General features: G+C 38.7%; 2 protein-coding genes across 2 annotated transcripts; both read left to right on the forward strand.

Moving 5' to 3' along the window:
- The first annotated feature begins 1,138 nt into the window (after positions 1–1,138).
- LOC145770064 (ras-like GTP-binding protein RHO) lies at positions 1,139–20,578 on the forward strand. The gene is made up of 4 exons (XM_082581653.1): positions 1,139–1,294; positions 16,923–17,134; positions 19,097–19,326; positions 20,189–20,578. Exons 1-3 carry the CDS (start codon positions 1,139–1,141, stop codon positions 19,305–19,307), a joined length of 579 nt encoding a protein of 192 aa, XP_082437779.1. The 3' UTR covers positions 19,308–19,326; positions 20,189–20,578.
- On the forward strand, positions 10,765–11,601 carry LOC145770093 (uncharacterized). Its single transcript, XM_082581683.1, has one exon. It carries the CDS (start codon positions 10,765–10,767, stop codon positions 11,599–11,601), a length of 837 nt encoding a protein of 278 aa, XP_082437809.1.
- Positions 20,579–21,276: the final 698 nt, after the last annotated feature.

Genomic DNA, 21,276 nt, shown 5'->3' on the forward strand with positions numbered 1-21,276 from the left:
AGTTCTCTAGGTTAAAACTAGTAGAACAGTGAAGTTGAAACCAATAGTTGATCAGTATATTGTTTGATTGAACAAATCTTCAATGCACACAAAATAGGCTAGATAAAATGACATGGATATAATTGACCATATACTTATGACAGACAACAGATGGGCCGAGATTGGTCACAACGGTAAACCATAATCTCTTCGTGGGAAAATTGTAACATAAGATTTCCGGATCCGTTCGTCTGTATGCAATGACCGAAAGAAACACTTTTTTGAAAACGTCTATTCAAAAAGTGTATTTCTGTAAAAATAGCCCAAGGCTGTCGAAATTGGGGTGCAACGCGATACACCACTAAACTTGTCACTACAATGCAAATTACTTGGATAAAGACGGAAATTTTGTCCAGCTGGCAAGCACTAAGCAAACAGTTAAATATTCGACCACTCTTCAAGCAACAATTTTAAAAATGACGAGAATAGATTGCAATATTTCAAACGCACGTAGGCAGCTACTGTGACGTAATAATGATAAGCAATGATAAGCTATTCAAGCAGCTGTTCACGTTTGGCTTACACCTGTTCAAGTTTGGCTTACACCTGTTCAAGTAATTAAAGATTTAACGATGATGTAATGTTATGCTGCAGCTGCAATGTTTTACAGGTCTTGCAAGCGATAATGCAATTTGCTCATTTTTTAGAAATATTCCATTACGTAATACGCTAAGATTCAGTAGACCTGAACGGTTTTACATGACGTTTGATTTGGTGAACAATTGTCTGGAACAAAGATAACCACAGAATAGACACCAAGATACCGTATGCAAAAGAAACTAGAGGGAGACCAAAAAGAAGATGGCGAGATGAAATAGAAGAAAAGATTGGTATCACCTGGATGAGAACAGCAAAAGACAGAATGGTGTGAAAACACATGTGGAGGCCATCTGCCAGCAGTGGCATGACCGGCTGATGATGATGATGATACTTATGATAATAGACTAGGCTATGAATTTCAACTTTTAGTTGATATGTTGGATATTAACCATTAACTTAGTTGTATTGCATGTAGGCCTACCAGATTATGTGTATACTTTTGTATAGAAGCAAAGGCAAAACTAATCAATTTTATTTGAAAGATTAATTTGCATCAGAAATGTCGACAAAACGAAAGAAAATAGTCATTGTTGGAGATGGAGCCTGTGGAAAAACCTGTTTGCTGATAGTTTTATGTAAAGATGAATTTCCCGTTGTTTATGTACCCACTGTCTTTGGAGACCATGTTCCTGAAATTGAAGTAGATGGAAAACAGGTAAGGATTTGTGATTGGCTTGATCCTTGTCTAGTCCTTCACTACTTCCTGATGTCTGTTGCATTTGCTGGTGTGATAATAATTTATACCACTGCATGTATATGGGAATGATCTGCTACTGTTTGAAGAATCCATTTCGGAGAATTCCCAGTTCAGAGAAACCTTATTCAAAGAATGCTAATATTTCTCAGTGGCATCTGTTTATTTAAATTAGCTTATAATAGAGGTTAACCAAGTAAAATGTCAGCGAAAAACTCTCAACTATATATATAAAGAAGAAAGAAAAGTTATCAAACGGCCTTTCATAATTAACAATAGAGGTTAATTAAATAAACTCTCGGCCGAAACAAAGCACTGGTCAAACAGTACATAAGTAAGTAAAGTATCAGCGAAAAAGTCTTAACTAAAGTCTCAGCCAGAAAAAATTGTACAGTTATCAAACGTTAAATGGCCTTCGAAACTACCGTGCCGGGAGGCCATGTTAGGCTTGCTTCTACAAGCCAACATTTCTGCATTCCGTGAGTATATATTCAAAATGTTTTTCTCTTCACTCCCATTCGCAATATTTTTTCACCAACAAGACAAAGTATAACTATATGAGCGTCGCTGTCGACCTATAAAAACTTGGGACGCAGTGCATTTAAATACAACTGCAAATATGTTTCAGGTCTTTGTTTGTGTTGTTATTCTCTGAGTGAACGCAAAATAAACGAGCTTAGAGGCCTGCTAGAGTAGCCTAGTTAAGCCCACATCAAATCCGATTCGATATATTTCTGTCATAGGAAATGAAGCAAACACAAAATAAAGTCGATGTTTTGTTTGCGACAACAGATTATGGCCTCCCCAATAAAACATACATTTTTTGCGGTTGTATATACACTGTGTATATTTATTTGTCTTTGTCGTAATGCAGAAGAAACGATGTTGTGGAAATAAAATACAGTGACATAACTAACAAAAGAAAACTTGGCGAAGTAGTAATGGTTTAAGATGTGCATGCAAAGATCCAATTCCAAACTGCTCATCTATACTTGTTATGCATGAATCATTTATCACAGTCAACATATCAGTGGGGAATCTGGCAATCGCTTCCTTAAAATGTAATAAATTAACTTTATAAGCCCAGACAAGCTCTCCAGTGATTTGTCACAACCAAACACTCGCCATTTTCAAGTTTTCGAGATAAACGACTTTTTGTGTTTATAGCTGTAAAATTAACAAGGTAAAACACTCGAAGTTGCCTTTTGGAAGACTGGAGCGGACAAGCAAACAAAATTTTTATAAATAAAATTTAAGCCAGGTTTTTGTTTGTTTATTAAAATATGGCGTATATTTGGTTTTGCCAGATAACTAGTTATAAAAAATGTATTAGGTTTGTATGGTAAAACCTAATATAATCTCGATGTTGGCTTTATCCGCCTTATTGGCTTATTTAATGTTATACTTTGTGTGGTAAAAGCTAATATAAGCTCGGTGTTGGCTTTAACCACCTTATTGGTTTAATTAATGTTATGCTTTTGTATGGAAAAGCTTAATATAAACTAAATGTTGGCTTTGACCACCCTATAATTTCATGATTTTGAATAGTAAAGCCTAATATAAGATTATTGGCTACTAAATTGCCTTGGCAGATTTTTTACTTTGACTATTAGTGTAAGTACTGTAGGCTACCCTGAAATAAACAAATTGTGGATTAGCCTACTTTGCTCGTAGTAGATATAATAGAACATACAGTATAATTGAACCAAGTCGTTATGTTGATGCCTCCTTGATTTTTCAAGGAAATTTTTGCTACTTGCTGTGATATGTTGGTTTTAAATCACAGTCATAATAAGCCTTTGAATTTCTTCCAGAACTGTGTATCATTTCGTCACTGTAATCTGTAGATAACTTTGCTGATATCAGAGAAGCCTGCTAGGTTAAAGGCTATCGCCTATTTAAAATCAGTTGCTGGTAGCCTACTTAATTACCATGCATTTATTTAAGGCTACCCTACTACATTGGCTACACAGCATCTGGTTTGGTTGATTAGAAATGACCAAACACACTGGGTAGCGTACTCTCAGGCCTCTGCTTTAAAATCTTAATAAACTTATGCAAGCTAAGCTATTTAGTGTAGGCTACCGCAAAGTCAACTAAGCCATCAGTTCACCAGTACCGGCAGGCTACGAAAAGTCAAACTGTTCGGCAATTATACGGCATTTAATGAAAAGCTAGTGTGCTCGGACGAACATTTTTAAGCTGCATAATTAAGCTTACCTAGTGGAGCCTAGTGCGTAACAACATTTCAACCCAATCTGCTGTATCGAATGCTTTTAAATTCGCTTCACGCAACTCTTAGAGATGTAAGATCAGACATTGGAGTCGATAGTGAAAAAGTAAAGAATATTTCGATATTCGATAGTGCCAAAAAAAGTAAAGAATTAACCGATTTCGATACTAGAAAAAAAAGTAAAGAATAAAGAATGCAGTAATCGATATTGAAAAAAAAAATTATTCCACCACTCTTTCTGAATGCTCAAGGCAGTAACAAATTGAAAAAAATCCAAAGAAGTGAAAATTCTTCCCACTCAAATGACTAAGAGTAACAAAACATAGTTTTAAATGCAGTCATGTAATGTGCCTAACTGCTGAAGCAAGCATTGCCATTTTCTCAAAGTTGGAACCAGAGAGTTGAGTACGTGTTGGGCTTAACACCCTCTTACCCAAAGAAAACAGTCTTTCTACAGGTGCCGATGAAGGCAATGTTGTATTGTACATTATGAAGGGCTTGTGCAAATCCTTCGGTAATTCATCATCAGTGTTGCACCATGAAAGCCACAAGTTTCTTATAGACTTGGAACGTTCTGCTAATCTCTATTTTGAACGCAGGGTTCGAGTTGAATGCGATCAACCAGGGTTTCCCCGCAAAAAAAAAATTCGCTCCTCCTTTCAATAGAATTTCAAAGTCTCATTAATAAAATTGTGGAATTCGGTTGATATTTTACGTTGTTTATTTGTAAACTTTACAGAAAAGTACCGAATATCGAATATCGGATTCAACGCACAAAAAAGTAAAGAATAGCAGCTAATCGATACTTATTTGAAAAAGAAAAAGAAAACACGGATTCGATAGTGACAAAATAAAGAATAACGCTATCGAATATCGATCTGTAATCAATAGACCCAACCCTGTGTAAGATGTGAAGTAGCCTGGCCTACTCTGCTGAAATTTTGCCGGTCACGTGACAATTTCCTGTTACTTGATTGGATAGACGAATATGTTAGATTTTAGAAAATTATTCTTGCACAGATTGGAATATGTTAGGTTTTACACACCAATTATCTCGTAAACCATACTACATTGGAGCACAATTTTTTGTCAGGAGATGCATGAAGTCTTTAGGCTAAACGTAGAAAAATGCAAAAAAGTCATTTTTGACAAAAAGACGGATATTAGGTCTACCAAAATCACGGGAGAGCGCTTGTAGACAGCTTTACAGAATCAGAACGTAAATGTGTAGGCCTACCCAGGGCCGGATTAACCATTAGGCTAATAAGGCTATAACCTTAGGCCCTGGAAAAATTCGGCCCTCAATTTTTGTAAGGCTGATAGTGATACAAATCCAATACCAAGGTTACCTCGCGAAATAACCTCTTGAGAAGCCTAGCAGGAACAGGATGGGGAGCCCGAGCATCAACCTTGCGTACAAGTGCACTAGCCTTGGTCTACAGCTCAGCCGAATATGCCTCAGCTGTGTGGAACCGCAGCAGACACACAAAAAAGATGGATGTATGCATTAACGACACCTTGCGCATCATCACTGGCTGTCTCCGCCCCACACCTACTGCTTATCTGCCAACTTTGGCTGGCATTGCTCCTGCTCATGTCCGTAGGGAAGAAGCCTCTTACAAACTGGCTCTACATGCGAGACTCGATCCTCAACACCTTCTCCACAGTCACTCCCAAACAAATGGACCAGTCAGACCTCAACGCCTATCATCAAGGCGCCCATTCCATCGATACGCTATACAACTTGTGGATAAGAACTTCAGCTGCATGGAAACATGGGCCCAAGAATGGAACGAGCTGCCACATATCCCTCCCCAGTTTTCAGTTATGCCAGCACTCTCCATCCCTCCTGGAGCAGACCTCTCAAGAAAGGCATGGGTCACATTGAACAGGATCAGATGTGACGTTGGCTGTACTGGAGCTAATCTGTTTAGGTGGGGGTTGCATAATTCGCCGATATGTGTCTGCGGAGCGGTAGAACAAACAATGCAACACATACTCCACGAATGTTCCATCTTACGACCCCCAAGTGGAATCACTGGTATTCGACAACTGGACCCAACTACCGTATCTTGGCTGCACGAGGAGGCATTGCCAATCTAAGCTGCTACAAGTCAAACGAGAGAAGAAGAAGAATACCAGTACAGTACAGTTTTTGCTTAAAAACGAATGACTGAGTTGAGTCAATAGGCTACATATGAAGAGCCAATTTCTAAAACCACGTAGGCGCCACTTTTACCGAAATTGAGTTTAGAGCAGGGTTTTTCAACCTGGGGGTCGCGAGCCGTTTTTCGGAGATTCACGAGACGCTTGAAATTCCAGTGCATTGTTTTCAATTCTTTTTTGCCAGAAAAGATTAAAAACTGTGTTTTGTTTGCAATCGCCCATTCCCCTGCTTGAGCTTATTATATCGTTTTTAAGCTTTCAGACGTTGGAAAGGCTTTAACTATAGGAAAACATTCGATATTTTTCATCAAGTTTTTGTACGGTACGTTGTTTTGTGCAGACTAAAGTTAACCAGCAACAACGCTATGGTAAAAAAGCGAAATTATGTAGAATCCTATGCAAAATATAGATTTCTCGTATCGTTTTCAATGGCATTGAAAAAAATTAGTGTCGGCTATTTTGTTTGAAAGTTCTTTCAGCAACAGGTGTACGCATTGACAAACGTAATACTGTAGTTAAAAATATGTAGCACCAACCATCTCACTGAAATTGATTTAAATAAATCCATAAAAGATTGCAATAAATTCAACCGGAGAAAGTGCAAAAACGTAGATTTACTCTCATTATTTTTCTCCTATTATCTAGCTAAGCTTGATAGAAAATGGAAATAATAATCGGAGGAAATGTAATAAAAGCCGTGATAACTTCGCAAAAAAACGTTTTTCGTTTCGGAAGTTTACGTTGAAACAGGAAAACTAAACATAACTTGATGTCGGCATGAACCCAATTTGATTCAATTTTGAATCAAATTTACTTTTGTTGAGTATTTTATGGGTGCGCGAGACTACATTGATTGCTCTGAGGGGGTCGCGGTGGAAAAAAGGTTGAAAACCCCTGGTTTAAAGTTTCATTAGGTAAAGTATTACCATAGGTACCTACTATCTATTTCTTTCCAAAATCTTTTCCATCTGCTTCAAATTTGGCAATAAAAATTGTGTTTGTTTCGAAAACCAATTATGCGCCATCATTAGCCATTTTTCTGTTATGTTTAAGTTATTTTACAGTAAATAGTTTCAATTTCTCATGTATGTATTTATATTACTTTTTGTAGCTTGGTTTGCAAAAATAGGCCCTTCTCTAGTAAACAGCCTTAGGCCTACAGTACTCTTAATCCGGCCCTGGGCCTACCTACTCTCCACATATGAAGCGAAAAACTTATACTTAAATATAAACTATCCTTACACTTAAATATAATAATAATAAAATGCAGCCACATATATACTTGGTCTAGCACTCATAGGCTACTTGTTGCAGTCGCTCTTGCCAGCTATGCTAATAACAAAAATACAGCAACTTGAAAGCTACCATAAATATAGGCTACAGTTTAAGCTTCCAAAAACAATACTAATTTGACCAAACAAAGCACTGGCTACGTATTAGTATTGAATTACTTACTTGGACACCAGAATTACTTGGAAATGATTGTTAGCCTATAGGCTATATTTTGTCTTGTAAAAATTTCTTGTTGACCAGTGCTGCAAGTCATACAAACCATGCAGTGTTACAAACCTTTTGCATGGGTATGGAAAGATAAACAGAAACCCCGCCCACTGAAATAATCCCTACAACAAATTCTCTGAATCGGTTTTCTCCGAAATGGGATTTCTTCGAATCGGCTTCTCTGAATCGGATTCTCCGAATTGGATTCGCCGAAACAGGCCATTGCGAAATGTGAGTACACTTCATAAGTGCATATGTATTGTTACAATCTGTGCAGAAAAGTAAAAGTTTGTTGAAATGAATTGTGGTGTAGCGCGTGTCGTCACGCACCACATCTCTCTTGCCAACAGCGCAGTGTGGGTTTGCCGATTGCCTGACTTCGCTTCTCTTGGTTTCTTTCGTGTTGGTTCATTCTCTAGTTTTCAGTTAACAGTGTAGCAGTGCAATCGGCAGTTTAAGTAGAGTCTTGTTTTAGTTTGTCATTTAATACTTTCTGTTAACATTCTTTAAAGCTAGTTTTCAATTGCAGGATATTCACGTTTTAAGTTTATTAAAGCCTACTTTACTGAAATGAGTTTGTTGGTTTCAATGTAGGTCATGTCAATTTAATAAACTTATTTAAGCAAGAATCAGAAAGATGGACAGACATATTCCTCGTCCTAAAGACCTTTCAGTTGATCCTAACTCCGCTGACGCCCCTACCATTTTCAAGTTCTGGTTTCAGACTGTCACTGACTACATCGCTACACTTGAAGAGGTTCGCCAGGAAGGAACTCCTAATATCAACAAAACTAGAATAATACGTAGCTTCTTGTCCCCAGAGGTATACCTCTATGTCGAGGAAGTTGACGACTATGATGCAATTGTAGATACTCTCAAGAGAACATACGTAAAGAAGAAGAACAATGTCTACGCCAGGCATTTACTAATCAGCCGAAAGCAAGCCAGTGGAGAAACGGTCTTGAAATACCTTAGAGCGCTGAAACTACTCTCTAAGGACTGTACTTTTGACGACGTTTCTGCCCAAACGTTTAAAGAGCAGCTTATTCGCGATTCTTTCATAAATGGCTTACAGTCTCCTGTCATCCGCCAACGTCTTTTGGAAGAGAATAACATAGACCTTCAACGTGCTTCGGAACTGAGCGACAGTATAGAAAGAGCACAACAACAATCTTGTCATGGGGAGAGCTGCAGACACTTCGATAGCCTCAACGACAAATTATGCGCGAGAAGGTAACAACATGCGTCCAGAGCACAAGGATCACGACGTTTCTGCTGCCACTTCCAAGTCCAAGGTACAAACCAGAAAATCATGTTACTTTTGTAACGGACCACTCCATGACCGTTGGTCCTGTCCAGCACACAAACAGAAATGCTACAATTGTGGAAAACTAGGGCATTTTTCCAAGGTCTGTCGCAGTAAAAGTTCATCAGTATCTTTGGCTTTTGCTGCAGAAAACCCAGTTGCTAACGCGGATTTTCTTAATTACTTGTCAACGCTTTCCAGGCACAGAGGCCCGTTATATTTTGCTGGAGCTCCTAACTGCCTGCATCGCACAGTGGTGGACGCTTTGGTCAATGGACATCCAGTTAAAGCCTTGCTGGATTCAGGTGCCTCGGATAACTTTATTGATAGAAAATTGGTAAACAAGCTGAAGATAAACCTTACGAAACAACCTCACACTGTGACCATGGCGTCGACCCATCACTTGGTCAAGACCGATGGCTGCGCTTGTTTGCATCTTGAACTCCTCGATAGAAGGTATTCAAAGATTTGTTTCGATGTCATTCCAAACTCTTGTGCTGATGTGATTTTAGGCCAAAATTTCTTTCAAAAACACGAGAAAGTCACCTTTCAGTTTTGTGGCCCCGAAAAACCGCTTGTAATTTCCGCAGCAACACCGAAGCTCGTAGCACTTACCTCAGCTCGCGTGGATCCACCAAGTCTTTTCCAATACATGCAACCTAATTATAAACCTGTTGCAGCCCCTTCCCGTTCTTATTCAAAAGATGACGTCGCATATATTGAAAAGTAGGTGGAAAGACTATTAGCCGAAGACATAATTGAACCTTCAAGATCTCCGTGGAGATCGCAGGTGCTTGTTGTCCGGAATCAACATAAATGCCGCCTTGTGATCGATTATTCACAGACCGTGAACCGTTTTACACTTTTGGACGCGTATCCCCTTCCGCGAATTGAAGACATTGTCAACAAGGTTGCAAAAGATAAAATCTACAGCTCTCTTGATCTGCGGTCCGCTTACCACCAAGTTTCCCTCTTGCAAGAAGAAAGACCATTTACAGCATTCGAAGCTCTCGGCCATTTGTATCAATACAAAAGACTACCTTTTGGTGTAACAAATGGAGTTGCTGCCTTTCAGAGAGTTATGGATAACTTCATCAAAAGATACAATCTGAAGAAAGTTTACGCCTATTTAGATGATCTGACCGTTACAGGGGAAACTGTACAAGAACATGATGAAAACTTGAATGCCTTGCTTGATGCTGCAGAGAAGAGTGGATTTACTTTTAATAAAGACAAATCGAACATTAGACAATCTACAATCAATTTACTTGGCTACCAAATCTCGCACAACCAAAAGAAACCAGACGCTGAACGACTTCGACCACTGTTGGAAATGCCTCCACCAAAAACTCTGAAAGAATTGAAAGAATTTGTGGTATGTTTGCATACTATGCGAAATGGATTGAAAGATTTTCATTGAAGGCTGGTCCACTTTTAAAGGCTGTTATACCTTTGGACGAAAATGCTTTGAATTCTTTTAAAACACTAAAGGAAGAATTGGCGGCTGCTAGTCTGGGAACTATTCGTGATGACCTAAATTTCGACATCGAAAGTGGCGCTTCTGACTACGCTATAGCCGCAATCCTCTCCCAAGGCGGTCGTCCTGTCGCTTTTATGTCCCGCACCCTGAGTAACTGCGAACAGAAGTATCCGGCTATCGAAAAAGAAGCTACAGCTATCATTGAAGCCGTTCGAAAATGGGCCCATTTTTTAAAGGGTCGCACCTTTTCACTTGTCACCGATCAGCAATCGATCTCGTATATGTTTGATAGACGCAACCGTGGGAAGATCAAAAATAACAAAATTTTGTTGTGGCGTCTAGAGCTAAGCCAGTTTCATTATGAAATCCGTCACAAGCCCGGAAAAGAAAACATAGCCCCTGATGCACTATCAAGGGTGTCTGCAAGTCTGAGCCCTGGCAAAGACTTGCTTTCTTTACATGAATCACTTGGACATCCAGGATATGTTAGATTGTATCACTTTATTCGATCCCGCAACTTGCCGTACACCAGCGAAGAGACTAAAGCAATTTGCAACCAATGCCAAACTTGTGCTGAACTCAAACCACGTTTTTACAAACCACCAAGAGGAACTCTTATCAAAGCTACGCACCCATGGGAACGACTATCTGTTGATTTCAAGGGTCCTGTTAAAGGTTTGAAGCCCTATTTGTTAGTGATTGTAGATGAATATAGTCGCTACCCATTTGTGTTTCCATGCAAATAAATGTCTTCCGAGTCCGTCATTGATTGTTTAACTAACTTATTTTGCCTGTTTGGTTTCCCTGCTTACATCCACAGCGATCGGGGAACTGCTTTCACTAGCCGAGAGATCAAAGATTTTCTTTCTACGCGTGGAATAGCTACTAGTTGCTCATCACCTTACCATCCTCAAGGAAATGGACAGTGCGAAAGGACAAACCAAACGGTATGGAAAACAATAAAACTTCTTTTGAGAACGCACCATGTTCTGGAGGACGATTGGAAGAAAGTCCTTCCACAGGCTTTGCATTCTATTAGGTCATTGCTATGTGTCGCGATTAATCAAACACCCCACGAGAGGTTATTCTCATTTGCACGACGAGCCATGTATGGCATGGCAATGCCTTCGTGGCTTTTGGACTCCGGTAAAACAGTTTTATTGCGACGCTTTGTGCGTAATAAAGGTGAACCTGTCTGTGATCCAGTAATATTACTCAATGCGAATCCTACTTATGCTCGTGTACGATATCAAAGCGGAAGAGAGGCGACTGTTTCGACTTCGGATTTGGCACCCTCTCCTCAAACTGAGGTTGATGCAGAAGAACGCCTTTCTACAACGACGGATCTTACCTTAAATGTGCCGGAAGAACCTGAAATCCATAACATACTAACAAACGATTATAACACGCCGTTAACAGACGCTCCTTCGAATTTAACTACTGACGTTCGCGAAAACAGTAGGCCTACTTGTGATATTACAAACCCGATCACATCAACTAATGAAGGGTTTACCGACAACAGTACACCTATCTTGAGACGTTCTACTAGAAATCGAAAGTCACCAGAAAGATATGGCTTCTGAGTCAACATCTTGTCTGGTCCTTTTCGAAATTAATTTGGCGTGGGAGAATGTGGTGTAGCGCGTGTCGTCACGCACCACATCTCTCTTGCCAACAGCGCAGTGTGGGTTTGCCGATTGCCTGACTTCGCTTCTCTTGGTTTCTTTCGTGTTGGTTCATTCTCTAGTTTTCAGTTAACAGTGTAGCAGTGCAATCGGCAGTTTAAGTAGAGTCTTGTTTTAGTTTGTCATTTAATACTTTCTGTTAACATTCTTTAAAGCTAGTTTTCAATTGCAGGATATTCACGTTTTAAGTTTATTAAAGCCTACTTTACTGAAATGAGTTTGTTGGTTTCAATGTAGGTCATGTCAGTTATCCTATGACTAATATCTTTTTGGCAGTTTTAGTGAATAGGCTATATGGGTATTATTTGATTTTTTGTTGAATCACTTCAGTTAGCTTACTTTTTTACCATCTGTTATTTATTTATCATCATTAATATTAAAAATCGAGAGCTGGTGTACAAGACTCCGCCTTGGTCATAAATACTATAACGTGAATACATGTCAAAGTTTGAAGTCGACCAACACATATAGGGTGAAGTGAACAGTGTACAGCATTCAACCAAGCGAAAGCTCTTGATGAATATATTCCCTTTACTTCACTATTTTCCAACCCTTACCTTCAGTGTTAGATTGACTAATAAAAATTTTCTGTTTTTGTGAATCAACCCACTAAGCTGTCCACTTGAAGCGGTTAGCTGCCTCATATCATTAAGCCTAATCCTTGTAAGTCTTCTTCTTGCGTTTGAAGCCGTCCCAAATCACGTTGTTACATCCAGGGGCAGCAGCCAATGGATTGTGTATTCATCGAGCGTTGTTAGGTCCACATGTCTGTCTTGTGGTCGGTATACAGGACATTGATAGATAATGTGGTGTGCAGTTTGAAAATCTGAGCCACACGCACAAGATGGTGAATCGGCGAGGCCCACTGGAACATGTTGCTGCTGAAACGGCCCACTCCAGTCCGCAGGCGATTGAGCTTCACCCATTCCTTCCGGGGTAGTACTGCTCCAATCCTTGTAAGTGGTGACATAAGATGCAATAGTTGGTGTTGGTGGTCTTTTGAAGACAATACTGGCAGAACATTTTAATATTTATGCTTTATCGGTAAGGGTCAAAATGCTTGTAAAAGAGGAAGCCCAATTGATTCTCTTTCGTCTGTGTTGGTTTTCTTTTCCGGTGCAAGTTACGACTTACAAAGATTTGGCTTTTTCAAATCAAAAACATTGGATCTTCAAACATGTGAGGAAATTGTGCGTTGTGTGGTGGTAGAAAAAACTTTGCTTGTATGGTCAGTGACACACACAGCCTTACATCACAATCAAGAAAACGTTTTCACCTTAAACCAGGGGTGGGGAACCTTTTTAGTATTGCGGGCCACATAAAATGAGAAATAACACAGGCGGGCCACTAAAAATTTCGAAATTTTATTTACAGATAAAAAATGCAGCGAAGTGATTTATTTCACTTTCACAGCTAGTGGGATGGCTGAAAGTTTTTATTTTGGTGAGGCGTGTGATGTCTGCTGACACGGAAGATGTTGCAACTTGCAACTCTTAACTGCATCTCCACGTCTTTATCAGTCAGTCTGGAGCGAAACCGATTTTTGTTAGATTCAATTTGGAAAAAAATTGCTCGCAACGGTAGGTGCTTCCAAACAGAGACACATATTTCAAAGCATGTTTCCGCATCACTGGAAAATCATCAGCATTTATGCAGCGTTGATAAAAGTTGAACAGTGGAATGATTTTGTACATCGCTTTCACGTAGCGTCACTCTGGAGCTCTACTATTTCATGTTGGAAGTTACTAGGAACATGTTCTGAAACATTCTGCTTTCATCATCAATCTATCTTTTCTTTCCAGAAGCCAGTATACAGCGTAAAATTTTGCTGATTTGAGAAGTAGGCTACTCTACAAAACACTTTTCACGAATAACATAACTGACCGATTAACAATAACTGGTCACATTGTGACGTACACATTGTTGATACAAATAGCCTTCTATGATGGATCAACTAGTAGAAGGCCATTCGTAATATACAGAGAATGCAGAGCCTACTCTTTTTTGAGCTGTAGTTTCAATATATTTTGGGTAAAGAAATTTTGACGCGGGCCACATGGAACAGTCACGCGGGCCACATTCGGCCCGCGGGCCGCAGGTTCCCCACCCCTGCCTTAAACAGAATTTGACTTGTAAGAACTTTAGAATTTACATGGCTATTTGCAAAGAGCAGTATATTGGCCAAACAAAAAATTCATTTACTCCACATTGGAACAACCCTCGCTCCATTTGGAATTCAGGTAACTGCGGCAACTTCTCAGACAAAACGGCACTGAGTACAATATCACCCAAAAATGCATACTTATACTTGAATAAAAAAACTTCATTTACCTTACTGTTTTGAAGTCACGTTTACTGTTATGATGTCACATTTGTGGAGAAACCAGACCCAACCAAATTTGACCACAGAGAAGAATTTGGTATCAATTGATAGATGCCAAAATACACAATAAACATTCAAAAATTTTGTTTTGCCTAAATATAGCCTAAGTGAAAACCACTTGTAGGCCTACTGCAGCACATTTGCGTGCTGCACACTTTACGAAATTGCTCTTGTTTTTCAGCTAAATCTCGAAAATGTCTCTGTGCATAGACAGCCATTAATTTTGAATTTTATTGATTAGTTATAGACTCGTTTGTTTTTTATTCTATTTAATTTTACATGTCACGCCCCTTCATTAGTAATTACCAGTGACGTTCGGTGGCTTAAACCGTTGGGAAAGGGAAATATTCTGCAGCAAGGTAGTAGGCAAGAAGGGCGTAACCGTCGGGCGAAGCCGGAAGGCGTGTTGCCGAAGGCAACACTTCCAGCGGGGGTCTGGGGGGGCTCCCGCAGAAATTTTTGGAAAACATTTCCAATTTGGTGCGCTCTGAGAGCATTTCCAAAACAAATCAAAAATAAAAATCTGTCAAATTGTGCTTCGCCTATGTCGTTATCATACATCCATTTAATGTTTAGAAGTCATGAACAATCTTAATTTTAACGTTGCAGGACCAAAATCCAGTGTTAGACATGGAATAATAGTTGTCTAAATATTTAATTCGTCATGAATGTTCATTCTCAGATATTCAGTTAGGCCTACACTACAAAAACTAACACTTAAGCCTAAACATTACAACCGCAAGCAATTTGTACAAAAAGCTGGATAAGTTTGCCTCTTGCGTATAGAAGCTTAACGAACTAAATATTGCATCCGCACCTGAACGTTCATTGGCGAAGTAACGTTATATCAACGCTGTAAAAAGGGCAAAGGCATGACTATGAAAGCTAGTAGGCTAAAGTACATGGCGAGGAGACATCAAAAAACAGCAACAATCTTTTCGCCTTGATGATGCTGTGCTTTGTACCGTGACGAGAGACCATTCTGACGAGTTAGTCTAGCGAATGTACGCATTGACATCACTGGGAAAGCAACTCTAACCATAACACATCTGATTGGCTAAGCAGCTGGTGACGTTTTGCAAAACAAGTTAGGATTGGATAAAACGAAGGCGTTTTTGACATTTTTAAACCTGGAGAAAGCAACTTTGATAGTTGCTTCCCTGGAGCCTCAGTGGTTGTTTTTGACAGGAGCGTTTGCGTTAATTGGCATTTATAGGCAAGACATGCGGTTTGGTGAGGACTTAGACTACTCACAAGCGTTACGAGTAATTCTAGTCACGAATACAGTAATTTTCAAGTTAAAATATACGTGATAAAAATAATAAGAAGTTAAACCTAGAATTCAGTCATTATATTTTGCATAGTTTTCGCTCAGGTAAGCACTGCTTTCCTTGCTTTCCCTCACCGATCGTCACTGGTAATTACGTAGTAATCGAATATATGATTTGTTTAATTGTTTCAATGGTGGCGCAACATGCAATTGTTGCGCCACAATCATCATCAGTCGTTATCTCCGCCTGCGGCAGATTGCGCATCAACATGGCTTATTTGCTTCCAAGAGTGGCGATTTTGAGCCAACTCGCCCAGTGACGTCAAGTGGAGTCCGGTCCATGATTGAATGTTGTCTTGCCATCGTTTTGGTTGTCTGCCACGTTTTCTTTTTCCTTCTACTTTGCCTTCTGTGCAAACTTTGCTGATTCCGAATTGTGATCTTTTAGTGTGGCCAAACAGTTTTAAAACTTTTGATTTTATTATTGCTGCAATTGGATGTAGTTTTGTCATAGTTAGAAGATCTTCTATTTTTGTGTGATCAAGTAACCTTTTGTTGGTCATGCTTCTCATCATGTGCTTCTCATGATGCGCCACAATACCAAAACTTAAAACCTTAGAAAAATTGTATTATCGTTTTTGCTCTTTTTAACATGATCAATTGATCATACTGAGGATACTGTGATAGCGAAATTGATTTATGATTAAAAAAAGAGACTGGTAAACTGTTTATTGCGTTGAGCAACAAGAGTTTGGTGAGGGTTGAGAACTTGAGGTTAAAATAATTAAGCAAAAGTAAAGTAGTCAACAAGAAAAACAGCTACTTCACTCTATATTTTTTCATCCTATCTATTTGATCGATTCCAATTCATGACGTCACGGAATTTTTGATTAGGGCCGAAACTTGTACACCAGCTCCAAAAATAGAATGACACTGTTCACAAGGTAGCTAATTTAAAACACGGTTCCCTTTTCTAGTGTAAAATAAATTTAACTATATGTATATTGTTAAAGTATATTGCAAATTGTTTTTTTGCAATACCTTATGATAAGGTAATTTAGTCACATCAGACAAGTGTACCATGTTTATGCTTATAATATTATAGTCTTGTTGTCTCCAGGAAGCGACAAGTTTTAAATCCATGAATTAAAGTTTTTTTAATCAAAAGTCCTTTTAAAAAATTTTCTTACCATTTTTTAATGACTTCAACTGTTTATTAATTTTAAAGTATATTTTCTGGTCCTGTTCTAATTGTTTTTTTTTTTTTTATATAAAAGCTGTGCTTGTTCTCAACTAATATCCCCTCATCACTTTGTTTTAAATTCTTTGGAAATGAATAATTTTATTTCAGTATTTGTAAATACTTTAAAATTAAATACAGGATAAGAGACTCTGCACCAGACATTTGTTTATAAAATTATTTTTTTTGCTTTCTTCCACTGACTACAAAATGATAACCATTTTGACCATGAACACCTTGCAGGTGTTTTGAATTGCATTTGAAGCTCGCAGAATAGATAATTTTTTAACTTTAAAATTGTAAATTCTCATTTTCACATTACTTAGGTGGAATTGTCATTGTGGGACACAGCTGGCCGATCTGAGGAGTATGATCGAATCCGGCCATTGTCCTATCCTGACACTGATGTTGTTCTAGTCTGTTTCTCCATTGATTCACCAGATTCTTTAGAAAACATTACTGAGAAATATATGCCAGAAGTGAGACGTTTCTGCCCAAATGTGCCTGTGGTCCTTGTCGGAAATAAAAAAGATTTAAGGTAGTTAAACATTAAACAATAAACTGTCAAATCCACAGCATCTTTTAACTTGCATTTTACAAACGGAATAGCTCGATTAGACGCAATCGGTTTGAAGCTGACGTTTTGGTTCGTACTTTCTTAAGAATTATATTTCGGTGCTGCTTCTATTTATTTAGAGAAATTGCAGGGATGGCATTGGTAGGTGAAACGTATGCACATTAGACAAGTCTTTTAGCGATATATATACCATTAAAAAAATGGTATAAAAGAAAAAAAATCATAAAATATACAAATAACACAATATGTTGCTAATTGGACATCTGAGCTTCCTTCTAGACCAGCGGTTCTTTAACTGGGGGGCGCGCCCCCCTTGGGGGGCGCGAAAGGTTCACAAGGGGGGCGTGAGCGATGTCAAACTATGTGACTAAACGCGTGTGACTAAGTGGATTTATTGCCAGGATAAAGCAAAAAAGTTCCAATGCCATTGGATCTCACTGCGTGATTCACCGTGAGGCTCTGGCCTCCAGGACTCTATCAGCTGCAATGAAAGATAAGCTTACAGTAATCATACGAGCCGTCAACTTCGTCAAAACCAGTGCCGTCAATACGAGACTGTTTACCAAGCTGTGCAAGGATATGGATTCGAACCATAAGACTCTCCTCTTCCATACATCTGTTCGTTGGTTATCGAAAGGTAATCAGTTAGCCCGCGTGTATGAAATGAGAGATGAACTGATGCTATTTTTGGAAGCTCATGGGAAGCAAGATCTCCTTCTGCCATTTTCATGAGAGAAGTTTTAGCTGGAGTTGGCATACCTCGTGGACATTTTCGAGGCCCTCAATAACTTAAATCTGCTCTTGCAGGGCAGAAATACTAACCGGATTAATAGCTATGATTCCATTCGAGCATTTGTGGCAAAGCTGGGGTTGTGGCACCGCCGAATACAAATAGGAAATGCAGCTTCATTTCCCAACCTAGATACTGCACTTGACAAAAAGCAACTTGAACTGGAAGGTGAGCTTTTGAAAAAAGAATTCGAACGCTATTTCCCAGACTTGGGTGACACCGACCTTCCAGAATGGAAGATGACAAGAAATCCCTTTCGTGCTAACGAGGACATTCTTCCCGACGGTTTGCAAGAGGAATTCTTGGAAATAAAGTGTAACTCCACTGCAAAAGACGATTATGAAGCAATGCCACTAACTGATTTTTGGGTTAAACATTTGCACATATACAAGGGAGTGGGTAGCGTGGCGATGCGCACACTTCTTCCGTTTTCGTCCAATTATCAGTGCGAAAGTGGCCTTTCTACAATTTTGAACATAAAAACAAAACATCGAAGCAAACTTATTGATTGTGAAGCCGATCTGAAGTGTGCATTATGAGCTACAAAGCCTCGAATTAAACTTTTGGTTTCCGAAAAACAATACATCCCTCACATTGATGAAAGCTAAATATAAATTCCTGTAGTCATTACACTTTAATGTTTGCTAATTTTGTAGTTTGGTGGGGCGCAAGTTTGGATGGCACGTCAAAGGGGGGCGCGGCTCAAAAAGTTTAAGAACCCCTGTTCTAGACTCTGTGTGATACCAGACAAGCTGAAAACCGATTTACGCAAAATACAGGCTGAAAGCGTATCAGTTCATCTTTCTTTGTGTCACGAGATCACACACATACAATGTGAAGTTGTTATCCTAACAGTTGACAAGTTCAAAGTTTACATTTCACGGAATAATCAACGAAAAACTAGATTATCAGCTAAATTTCAAAAAGCGTTTTAGCTAATCACTAGGCCTGTACCGCTGTATTTCTACAATTACACTGTTTATTCTGCGTACATTTACAGTGCTGTGCAGTTTCAAAATTCTTTTTAATTGAAATGCATTCTTTCCTCATTTTTTTCGTTTTAATGTTTATCTGCATGTAATTATTCATGTGAATATAATAAGCATTGTTTTTAATCATTAGTATCTTGGTAGATTTGATGAATCTGTTCGTAAAGAACTTTCCTTGAACAAGCAGCAACCGGTGACAACAGAGCAAGGGCAGAGAGTGGCACAGGTGATCGGAGCCGCCCAGTATATGGAATGTTCCGCTAAGAGTAAGGAGGGTGTTAGAGAAGTGTTTGAAGTAGCCACCCATCACGCCATCAAAAAGAAGAAGTTCCATGGGATATGTGACCTTCTATAGCACTTCACAACAGCTTAAGGTGAGCCCCAGACTGCAAAATACGTTATTTTTCTGTCTGAGGCCACACGCAGTGAAGATCGAATAATTTGGAAAGGGGTCTACTAAAAATGATTTAACTTCTATCCTATACCATTTTTGAAACATAAAGTGATGGAGCTTGTCTTCGAAAGTTTTCTACGTTGTACCGTAGACATATAAAACCGAGTAACAGCACAGACTTTAACATTTACAACACAATTGCTATCTTAATCTCTTACTTTTTTGAGAATTATTAAAATAAAGTTCAACCAGCCTCATGTTTAAAAAGAATATATATTTCGCTACATAATAATGAGGATCTTCAGTTCTTATTGAATAAGAACTGAAGATGCTCATTATTATGTAGCGAAATATAAATTCTTTTTAAACATGAGGCTGGTTGAACTTTATTTTAATAATTCTCAAAAAAGTTTTTCGATGTGATCAAGTCAACCGTTTCTTGCTGACGGCGTGCCAGGGTTAGGTCTCGGTGTCTCAGAAGACATTCACTTTATTAATCTCTTACGTTACATTTCTTCTTTTGTTTAAATACAAAATTTCGCTAATTCCAACTGTTATAGTGAGTTTACTTTCTGCAACTGTGTCTTGTTTTGTTTAAAGGACGCTTAACATGAGCTCGTGCTTGTGCGAAAATTTATACCATCCAGGAAGAGAAAAACATTATGTCGATCTTTACTGTGTGTGCCTTTCCCGTTTATTTGTAGACATTTTTGTTTTCTTTTGCGCTTTTGCAGTTTTGAAATCTATTTTCTATCTCTACTCGCTTACAGTCGTTCGTTTATTTTGCTTGTCATTGGCTAAACCGGCTCGAAATCTTAAACATTAACCTGTCTTTGTCCAAGGTCTTAACTTTCTGTTCCTGCACTTGATCATGCAAACTGTCTTGTGGTAATCCAAGCTATGCCCAATCCAAATGCGTCACTCGTCCTCTTGATTTGATGCCCAACTTGTGCTCTGCGTCGATAGGTCAAACCTGTTTTATTTTAGAAGAGTATGGCAATGAATCCACCTATCCCAGGTAGCAGACTGAACTTTTGTTGTTAAATTTGTAGTAGCAGGCTGAGCAGAACTTTTCTAATCAAATGCAAGTTGATAATTTTTTTTTACAAATTGTGTTTCATGAAAGTTAACCTAAGGTTTCGTCAGATTCCACATAACTGTTTATAAATTCGCTCCAATTACATTGACATCATGCATTGAAGCTTTTACCCATCAATTCTGGTCCTGGTGGTTTTTAGGTGTCTATTGTTACAGATTAAGTCAGCTTAAAATTTTTCTGGAACGTTTGCAGATGTTGAATCAATGTAAAAAGAATAATTTTACCGAGCTATAACAGAATTTCATTTGTTTGGGCGTAGTGTCATTTTCACAACAAAACTTTATCCCTGCTTTAAACGTTTGCTTTAAGCTATTGGTCGCGTACTGAGTTGCACTGGAAATTCTTGAATCCATAATTGTACTGTAGTTATAAAATTGAGTCCTTTTAATTGTCGACTTCACTCCGTAATCAGAGAGGTTTTACTGGCCAGTAGCCGTGTTGGCATCGCTTATTGCGTAAAATTCCACTTTACCATCATGTCAACTAAAGTGAACTGGTGTTGGTTTCGTCTAGAGCACAGCTCACTTGTCGCCAAAAGCGTGCATTCGAAACGAGCGCTTTCTTCGCCATGATCATATAATTATAATACTTTACCGCTAGGCCTACAAATATTTTGTTTACTTAGATATCTAATATTATGTGATGTATGAGCTCTCCCTAGAGCACGGGGTTGTACAAAAAAGTGTGTTGATACTTTTATCACTAATCGCACCGCTGTTACAATAAGCCCAATTTCATCAATCTAACTTTAGCTGTGTAGTAGGCCTATACTCGCGTGTTTTATGAAATGACATTGTACGCTTTATTTTGCCACTGTTGCTGTATTGCTTC

The sequence above is a fragment of the Aplidium turbinatum genome, chromosome 5 (genome assembly GCF_918807975.1).
Source record: "Aplidium turbinatum chromosome 5, kaAplTurb1.1, whole genome shotgun sequence".
NCBI classification, from domain to species: Eukaryota; Metazoa; Chordata; class Ascidiacea; order Aplousobranchia; family Polyclinidae; genus Aplidium; species Aplidium turbinatum.